Source organism: Bufo bufo, chromosome 3 (genome assembly GCF_905171765.1).
Source record: "Bufo bufo chromosome 3, aBufBuf1.1, whole genome shotgun sequence".
Classification (NCBI taxonomy): domain Eukaryota; kingdom Metazoa; phylum Chordata; class Amphibia; order Anura; family Bufonidae; genus Bufo; species Bufo bufo.
In genome coordinates, this window is record NC_053391.1 from 691,325,401 (window position 1) to 691,335,729 (window position 10,329).

Below are 10,329 nucleotides of genomic sequence, written 5' to 3' on the forward strand. Positions count from 1 at the left end.
CCTGTAGTGGACCAGGGGTGTAGACCAAGAGACTCCTACTACCAACCGGTCCAAAGAAATCCAGCCCATAGAACTTAAACAATCCATCTCCAGCAAGCTATGCCTTACTGAAGCAAAAGCATCTCTGGATTTCAGTTTCCTCCCCCCGACTAAACTGGAAAACTGGGTGAGATATACCCCCCTCCACACCTCTACCGTGCACCTCACCACAGGGGTTGTCCCATGAAAAATATTCTACAGTATTAAAACCAGCGCTTGGATCTGAATACTTGTCTAATTGCAGGGAATTAAACGTTTAGTGCAGCCACTGAGTTATTGAATAAAATCTGTCTGTATAGCGACACCTGCTGTTTTTTTTGTGTTTTCTTATTTCTCTGTCCACCTTGCTTAGGTGGTCGCATGTACTCAGTTCCTACCTTCAACTGTCACCTGAGCTGCAGTATAAAAGTCACACCCCATGGAAAAGGACACGCTCCCTGAGCTGCCTGCTTGAAATAAATCTATCAGAGCAACTGAAGCAATGAGTGGGGAGATCTCTGGAGCCGTGATATTTATTTTCTTCATTAATTACTGGATAATCCATTTAATCATCTCTAGGAGTAGGTTAATCTGCAGTCCTAACACCAAAGACAGCATCTATCTATCTATCTATCATCTATCCTTTATCTATCTATTCATCTATTATCTATCTATCTCCTTCTATTATAGCTTGCTTCATTTTCAAAGTGCTGCTTTTATAAGTGCATTGGAGATATCCAGGAGATACTCAGGAGGTAATCTGGAGGTGGATACAATCTAAAAAAGTAAGATTTGTTTAAAATCTTCCCCCTCTTTACAATGGCAGACCTGGTTCTGTGCAGGAATTTTTGTGCTTTGATTTCAGGTTCCACTCTTCGGAGGTTTGGATGCTGTCTGATCTGTAGACAGCTCTCCATAATGCAGCAGGAAAGCATTTTTGAAATCTGAGATTTGTAAATTAACCGGTAAACAAACTCAGGCTGAGAACGTTGCGATACCACTGCCACAGAGGCCCCCTAGAAATGGAATATGGGTTACTGCAGGTTCTGGTAGACTGAGAGTTGTTGATAGAAGACATGTCCCACAGTCTATGGCTCTCCATTATTCATTTGCAGCACTTTCAGAGCGCAAGAGCAACATGGAGGATGGCTCAAGCACAGTGGGTGAGAAACAATCATCTCCCATTCCTAAAGTATGCAAGACTGCAGCCAAAGACAAAAAGGAGAAGGTGAGGACTGATAGTAAGCAGCTGTTGGTGGGCGATTCTATCATAAGAGGTGTGAAGTTTCAGGAAAATGGTGGATGGTGCTACCGCTAGCAGGGATAGACGACCTTAATATTGTTAGGCAAGCAAAGCAGGAAAGGGAGGTGAATATCATTGTCCATCTTGGGACAAATGATCTGGCTTGCAATGAGGTTTCATAGGTGAAGAAAGCTTTTCACACACGTGGAAATGATATACGGGAGGTTGCATCAACTGTTTCACTCTCTGCAGTTTTGCCTGTGCATAACCTTCAGCATGACAGGAAGATGTTCATTAAGGAATTCAATGTATGGCTTGGTGAATGGTGTCTGAACCAAGGGTTTGGATTTGTGTCTCATGTTTGCTCTCGTTGGAATGGAAAAGAACTGTACAAGAAAGATGGTTTGCATCTTTCTCTCAAGGGAACGAATGTCCTCAGTGAAAAGTTCAAAGTATTTGCTAAGGAGCATTTAAACTAGAAAAGGGGGGCAAAAGGGTGATAATCCAGCACTCCGACTGCCCCCCCCTGGAACAATGCCAGTAGCACAGAGGTTAAGAAATAACAAGCTCAGAGTCTTGTCTACAAATGCTCGTAGTTTAGGGAATAAGATCAATGAACTTGATCTGAGAATATAGATTTAGTGGCTGTTACTGAGACATGGTTCAATGGGAGTAATGACTAGGCTATAACAATACCAGGGTTCTCTCTATATAGGAAAGACAGAGAAGGCAAGAAGGGGGAGGGGTGGCCCTGTATGTGAAAGATAGCATAAAATCTAATTTGATACAAGTTAGCGAGACCAATTTAGAGTCTGTTTGGGTCAGCTTGCAGCTTGATAATCATAAGGTAACTCGTGTAGGTGTGATATATAGACCACCTAGCCAAGTCAAAGAATTAGATGATTTACTAGTTGAGGAAATAGCTAAAATGACATTGAAAGGGGAAGTTATCATTATGGGAGACTTTAATCTTCCAGATGTAAACTGGAAAACCAAAATAGCTAGTTCTGCCAGGAGTACAGATATTCTAAATTCCCTACTGGGATTATCTCCACAGCAAGTAGTTGAGGAGCCAACCCGGAAGGAGGCCATTTTAGATTTAGTATTCACAAATGGGAATTTGGTATCTGATATTACTGTACGGGAAAGCTTGGGATCTAGTGATCACCAGTCAGTGTGGTTTACTATAAGTACAGTGACTGAGTCACACCACACAAAAACAAAAGTTTTAGATTTTAGAAAAACTGACTTTTCTAAAATTAGATTATTGGTATACGAGTCCCTTTCAGACTGGAACAGTTTCATTGGAGTCCAGGAGAAATGGGACTTCTTACAAGTGGCACTATTGAAGGCAACAGGTAATTGCATTAGGCTTGTCGGTAAAAGCAAAAAAAGGAAGAGACCACTGTGGTACTCAGCAGAAGTGGCCAAAATCATTAAAAACAAAAAGATAGCATTTAGTAATCATAAAAATAAATAAAAAACGAGGATGACAGGCAAATTTATAAGATTAGGCAGAGAGAGGCCAAACAAGTTATAAGAGCTTCTAAAGCGCAGGCAGAAGAGAAATTAGCTCAGTCAGGGGAAAAAAGCGATAAGGCATTCTTCAGATACATAAATGAAAAAAAGGAAACTAAAACAAGGAATTACCAAATTAAAAACAAAAGAAGGAAGGTATATGGAAGAAGATAAAGAACTAGCTGACTGCCTCAATGAATACTTCTGTTCAGTTTTTACAAAGGAAAATGAAGGAAAAGGACCTCAGTTAGGAAGGAAGACTAAGGAATCTTTTGATGCATGTGTCTTTACAGAGGAAGAGGTTCTAAGTCAGCTGTCTAAAATTAATACAAATAAGTCACAGGGGCCTGATGGGATACACCCAAAAGCTATTAAAAGAGCTCAGCGGCGAACTAGCAAAACCATTAACAGATTTTTTTAACCAATCACTGGCAACAGGAGTCGTCCCAGAAGATTGGAAATTAGCAAATGTTGTGCCCATTCACAAGAAAGGTAGTAGGGAGGAATCGGGCAACTATAGGCCAGTAAGCCTGACATCAATAGTGGGGAAATTAATGGAAACCATATTTAAGGAGAGGATTGTGGAACATCTAAAATCCCATGGATTGAAAGATGAAAAACAGCATGGGTTTACTTCTGGGAGATCATGTCAAACTAATCTTATTGATTTTTTTGATTGGGTGACTAAAATAATAGATGGCGCTTATCTAGACTTTAGTAAGGCTTTTGATACTGTCCCACATAGAAGGCTTATCAATAAATTGCAGTCCTTGTGCGTGGACTCCCATATTGTTGAATGTATTAGGCAGTGGCTGAGGGACAGACAACAGAGGGTTGTAGTCAATGGAGTATAGTCAGACCATGGTCTTGTTACCAGTGGGGTACCTCAGGGATCTGTTTTGGGACCCATATTGTTTAATAACTTTATCAGCGAAATTGCAGAAGGCCTCGATGGAAAGGTGTGTCTTTTTGCTGATGACACAAAGATTTGTAACAGGGTTGATGTTCCTGGAGGGATACACCAAATGGAAAAGGATTTAGGAAAACTAGAGGAATGGTCAAAAATCTGGCAACTAAAATTTAATGTTGATAAGTGCAAGATAATGCACCTGGGGCGTAAAAACCCAAGAGCAGAATATACAATCAGTGATACAGTCCTAACCTCAGTATCTGAGGAAAGGGATTTAGGGATCATTATTTCAGAAGACTTAAAAAGGTAGGCAGACAATGTCATAGAGCAGCAGGAAATGCTAGCAGAATGCTTGGGTGTATAGGGAGAGGAATTACCAGTAGAAAGAGGGAGGCGCTCATGCCGTTCCACAGAGACTAGTGAGACCTCATTTGGAGTATTGTGCTCAGTACTGGAGACCATATCTCCAGAAGGATACTGATACTTTGGAGAGAGTTCAGAGAAGAGCTACTAAACTGGTACATGGATTGCAGGATAAAAATTACCAGGAAAGATTAAAGGACCTTAACATGTATAGCTTGGAAGAAAGACGAGACAGACGGGATATGATAGAAACTGCTAAATACATAAAGGGAATCAACAAGGAAATAGAGGAGAGAATATTTAAAAGAAGAAAAACTGCTACAAGAGGACATAGTTTTAAATTAGATGGGCAAAGGTTTAAACGTAATATCAGGAAGTATTACTTTACTGAGAGAGTAGTGGATGCATGGAATAGCCTTCCTGCAGAAGTGGTAGCTGCAAATACAGTGAAGGGGTTTAAGCATGCATGGGATAGGCATAAGGCCATCCTTCATATAAGATAGGGCCATTCATAGTATTCAGTATATTGGGCGGACTAGATGGGCTAAATGGTTCTTATCTGCCGGCACATTCTATGTTTCTAATCTATCTACCTATATATCTATCTGACCGTCCGTCTCATATATATATATATATATATATTGTGGGGTTAGCTCTTCACCGGGGGTCATTCTCACAGATACACCTTTAGGACACCAGGTTTCAGGTCAAGACAGTGTATTTATTGTTCAACACCAGCAACAATAAAATGACAAAATAATAAACACTCGCCCGTCCAGGCTCTAACTAAACATAAAAAGTTTCCTGACTCACCTAGGTCCCAGTTCACACCCTGTGAACTCATGCGGCTTTTGTCAGCCAATGTCCCACAGCCTCCTGGCTGTACAGAGCACAGTACGCCCACTGTCTCCAGTTCAGTATTTCTTGTGGGGGATTGGGGCTCAGTAGTCCGCCTGACTATGGCCCTGCGACCCTCCCAGGCGTCTCTGCGTCCCCCAACTCCAGGCTATCTCCCAGCCTCGTGGTCCCTCAGCCTTGCCCAGCTGAGACCACACAGACAGAGCCTCCAGGCCTCTGTCCACAGGTAACACACTACCCCCTTTCTGACACTCTGGGAGGTGCCTTATGCCAGGCTGATTACCTCCAGCTTCTCTCACCTGTGGTGGAATAGGGGTGTGGACCGCACTATCCACCCCTTCCTTGCCTCTAACCTGCGTGAGACCTGTCACTGTCTCACATATCCCCCCCCCCCCTTTGTTCAAGCCCGTGAGGGTGAACACCTGCATAACCACGGGAGGCTGGTGAGAGGGTATCGACCTGGCCTGGACGTGGGGAACAGCCACCCACCCTGCTCTTTGGCTGCTCCCAATAAGAACCGGCCCAGATTGGCTTTACAGCCACAATAAGTAACCCAGTGTCAGCGAGCACTAGCTGCCGCTGACACAGAAAATTACCGGTTCTTATTTCACCGAGGCCAGGAACCTCGGTGACACGTACCTTCCCTTTCTTCTGCCAGACCCACGCCAGCAGAGCTTGGTTTATCACCAAAACCAACATCTTGCCTAACCGAAACTGCCTAAAGGCCTCATGTGCCCATCTCATGGCCAGATACTCTTTTCTTACTCTTTCCAGAGTGATGATAATGCGCTGTCGTATATTTTGATCTCTCTCTTTTTTTAGATCCCCTGGCTCCTGTACATGCGCCTCACGTCCTTTCTTGGACTGATGCAGCTCCTGCCTGAACTGTTCCGAGTCATGGTCATATCCCGACACTTTCTCCTTTGCTTTGCAGGGCTCCTTCAGCAGAGCATGCTTGCCCCTACTCGCTTCTTTTACGTGCATCTGGGTCACTTCTTCCTTCTTTCCAACAGTAGTTACCCCAGCTACTATGGCAGTTTTAGAGACCTCTGCTTCTTTAGCGGCTTTTTCCACTTTGGCCGCGGCTTCCTTTGGCTTAACTTTGGTCTCTGCAGCACCTGGGGACTTCACGTCAACCAACACATCGGTCTTAACTTTTTCAGTCTTTGTCTTCTTGAAGTCTCCAGTCTCTTTGACCGCCTTCTCATCCTTCTCGGACATGGCACCATACACTTGCCCTGTTAACCCCTCCCCCTCTTTCTCATCGAGGCAGGAGGCACCAGGGTCTTCAGCAGACTCCTCGTCTTCTGTCAATTTCTCCAGAGCCTCACCCAGGACACTGTTCTTCTTTTGTGGAGGAGTCAGGAGATACAGCCCATCGTAATAGCCCGGATCTGAAAACTGATCATTCACCTCCTCGTACTTCCCCAGCAGCCTGCTGGCTATTTGGAAGGCCTTGTATGCAGAGGTGACGTCCTCCAGGCCTAGGCTACACGCTACCATGGGTCTGTGGTCTTCGGCATCCACATTAGCCCCATCAACTGGTTTAGCAGAAGCATCTTCCATCTTCTCTGCCACAGCCAGCACCACAGTGCCACCCTCTCCAGTCCCATTTTTAACAGGCTCTGGCTTCTTGACGTCTTCCAGAGAACTCTCCTCTTCGGGTTTCTCACCTTCCACCTGCCGCTCGAGAGCACACTTAGATTTCTCCAACTCATCTTTTAAGCTCATGAGATTTTCCATCTCTGCTCTGAGTTGCTTGTTCAGCCTCTCCAATTCAGCATGCTCCTCAAGCGCTTCTTCCAGGGCTTTAGCCAAGGAGAGGGCCTTGGTCTCCTTTTCCCAAGCATCAGTCTCTGTTTGGTCACGTTTTTCACCATATCGAGCCGAGATGTATTTCTCTTCAGCTAGGAGCCAGTCACACTTTTGCTGCTTCCCCAGGCGCCGAACCACCAACTCCATGTTTTTCAGCAGTTTCTTTTCAGCTTTTTGCACAAGCTTGTGGGAAGTGCCCCGCTTTTGGGCCTCTGGTTCCAGCTGCTCCTTGCTCGGCTCTGCTGCAGCAGATGTAGGAGTATCACCATTCTCTTTCTGGCTCTCCTTCTTTGCCCTTTCTGAAACTTTCTTCAGTTGCTCTGTGAAGACAGCTAGTCCCGTCTCTAACGTTTCTAGGGAGCGTGAGGAGAGTGAGTGAGTGAGTGAGTGAGATCATCCTCCTGTTTGCAGCTGTACTGTCGTGTCAGGTCACCTACAACTGTCTGGATATGGGCTTCAGACCCTAGGCTGATGTCACCCGATTTAATTCTCGTCTCAGATATAACTGTCTGGTTGCTACTAGTAACCGCCTTTGTTTCACAGGACCTTGACATGGTAGCTTCACTCTCTGGGTTGCTATCGGTCACAGCACATACGTCACCTATACCGCTCGTGTCATTATTAATTCTGACCTCTAGGGGCACCGACGAGTTAATCCCCACCTGGGACACTTCCTTAGTAACCAACCAACATTGTGGAGACTGCATTTCTACCTCTGGTCCGTGTGGTACACCCTCTAACCCGATCATATTTTCCTGCACATTCAAACACTGAGGTGGAGCTGGGCTTTGCTCCACACTACTTATATGCATGTCTTCAGACCTTTTGATTACGTCATATCGCGCTTCATGAAACATAGCAGATGCAGAAAATAAAGTTTCATCATCATTTACATTTTTACCACCAGGGGGCGCTTCTCCCCTGACCACAACCTGCAACGGAAAAGTTATATCACTGTCACCACATATTTCATATGACATCATATTTTCCTTATGCATTTATGCACTTTTGTCACCATCACTTTGCACTTGACCAGCACCATTGTTTCCAATGGTCAATATTCTTTCCCCATGCAGGTCAAAGTGCAGCTCCCTTAGATCCTCACTTAAAAGGGACAGGTACAGGTTCTGCAGGAGTTTCGTCACTATCTGCAGAAGTGTCTACCTTACCCCACAGCAACAAACCGACATCACGGCCCAACACTCCCTCATGGATGAGCGTATCTGTAACATCAAATTCATCAGTCCCTGTTCTCATTGGAGTCTCACGCTCAGTGAAAATCAGCGGATAGTCCTTATCCGCACGACTGTCCAGCACCTTTAATATTTTACCAGTCTCCGGTTTCAATATTGTGCTGCCTCTCACCCGGGCTAGCATGGGATCCCGGATCCTTGTCATCCCAAAACTAGCTTTGGTCATGGGCAACTGAGGTAACACAGAAACCTTCTCCCCTGTAGATTTCTGCGAGGGAGCGATCACAGCAGGCTTATCCGCCTGTCCAGACACTGCTTTTTTCACATTGTCACATATTTTTGTAGCAGTTTCTCGACTGGGTGTCTTACCCCATACCGGCCCAGCAGGTAGCAACTGCCGCCAACTCACTGTAATGGGGTCTGCCACACAATCAACAAAAACGTTCTCACCCCCTGATGCCACGGGTTTGGCAGTCTTGGGAGCCGAGGACATTCCAGGGACATCTCTACCGAGACCATCATCCTTCTTCCAGACTTTGGAAGACTGCCCCTGGTTCCTGGTAACACGATCACCTACAGACTCCGTGATGCAACCGTTGCTACTGGAAACGCCCTGGCCTTGAATCCAGACTTTTCCTGGACGGTCATTCCAGCCGCACCCTTTAGAATCTTGTGCACAGTCGCAGAGAAGATATGCACTCCTGGGAACCGCACCGCTCTCCACCTCTTTGTCTTCCTGACGGTTGCCCTTGGCAACGGCATATCTTTGCTTTTTATCAGGAACTCCGCTCCACAACTGCCCAAACAATGGAAAGTCCTTGCCCAGTACAAATTCCACTTCCAGTGTCTCACATTTTAACAGCTCCCATTGCACAGAGCCATAGTCCGTCACAAAGGTCAGTGACACCGTCGTTTTTGTCTCTGGCCCCCTTGTTACAAAGTCCAGAATTTCAGGCAGGACCCGAGACACTTGCTGGCGGGAGTCTAGAATGACCCCCAGCGGGATTCCGCCGATCACCAACTCGCAGGGTTTCTCCCACGGGCTATACCATTTTGCAGCCATTTCCACTGCTCAGTCTCTTGTACTGGGCTTCTGGCCCTTTAAATCCTGCACGGTTTGCACCACAGAAAAAAAAATGTCCAGTTTAACACCAGCAGTCCCTGCTCCTGCAAACTAGCAGGCTTCCAGCACTTTTACTTATCTGCAGGGACACCTGCCCGCATCCTCCACCAATTGTGGGGGGTTAGCTCTTCACCGGGGGTCATTCTCACAGATACACCTTTAGGACACCAGGTTTCAGGTCCAAACAGTGCATTTATTGTTCAACACCAGCAACAATAAAATGACAAAATAATAAACACTCGCCCGTCCAGGCTCTAACTAAACATAACGTTTCCTGACTCACCTAGGTCCCAGTTCACACCCTGTGAACTCATGCGGCTTTGTCAGCCAATGTCCCACAGCCTCCTGGCTGTACAGAGCACAGTACGCCCACTGTCTCCAGTTCAGTATTTCTTGTGGGGGATTGGGGCTCAGTAGTCTGCCTGACTATGGCCCTGCGACCCTCCCAGGCGTCGCTGCGTCCCCCAACTCCAGGCTATCTCCCAGCCTTGTGGTCCCTCAGCCTTGCCCAGCTGAGACCACACAGACAGAGCCTCCAGGCCTCTGTCCACAGGTAACACACTACCCCCTTTCTGACACCCTGGGAGGTGCCTTATGCCAGGCTGATTACCTCCAGCTGGTCTCACCTGTGGTGGAACAGGGGCATAGACCGCACTATCCACCCCTTCCTTGCCTCTAACCTGCGTGAGACCTGTCACTGTCTCACAATATATATATATATATAGCTTTCTATCTATTATTTAGTTCTTTTACCTTGATATTGTTGAATGGATTCCTGCAGCCTTTGTTGTTTTTTGCATCATTTTCACAACAGATCTTCTGACTTGTGTCCGTCATTTTCCTGGTTACACGTTACTCCCCTGCAGAAAGATAATTAATGACTTTTCAGTGTAAAAAAAAAAGGAGGAAGGTATTTGACAACATATAAAAGGTTACAAAATTGTCCAGAAAAGTCAACAATTGTACACCATGGACGATCAAAGACTCTGTCCCTCAAGACCAATATTTTCCTGATTTAACTTGTATATTTAGCATATCATCGGGTGAGTTATTTTTGGATATGAAAGCTGGAACGTAGGAGAACATGTCAGAAAAAGACTGAGAAGATTGTCAATGGAGAGGCTCACGTGAAGGTTCTCCTTCCAGACTGGGGGCTTCATCTTCATCTGGACATGTTAGGAGAAGCCTCAGCTCATAGATAAGGACAATTATGTTTGTAAAATTCGGAAGGAAAAAATAAATAAATGGTTTTCCAAAAAAACATGGTCAATTCTAGAGTCTTGAAGAG

At 45.4% G+C, this 10,329-nt stretch overlaps 1 protein-coding gene across 1 annotated transcript in view; it reads right to left on the bottom strand.

The window, feature by feature from the left end:
• LOC120994080 (solute carrier organic anion transporter family member 2B1-like) overlaps positions 1 to 9,901 on the bottom strand; it is a 105,406-nt gene extending 95,505 nt beyond the window's left edge. The window contains 1 exon segment of the mRNA XM_040422539.1: positions 9,795 to 9,901. Within this exon segment, the coding sequence (XP_040278473.1) occupies positions 9,795 to 9,878 (84 nt within the window). The 5' untranslated portion in view covers positions 9,879 to 9,901.
• Positions 9,902 to 10,329: the final 428 nt, after the last annotated feature.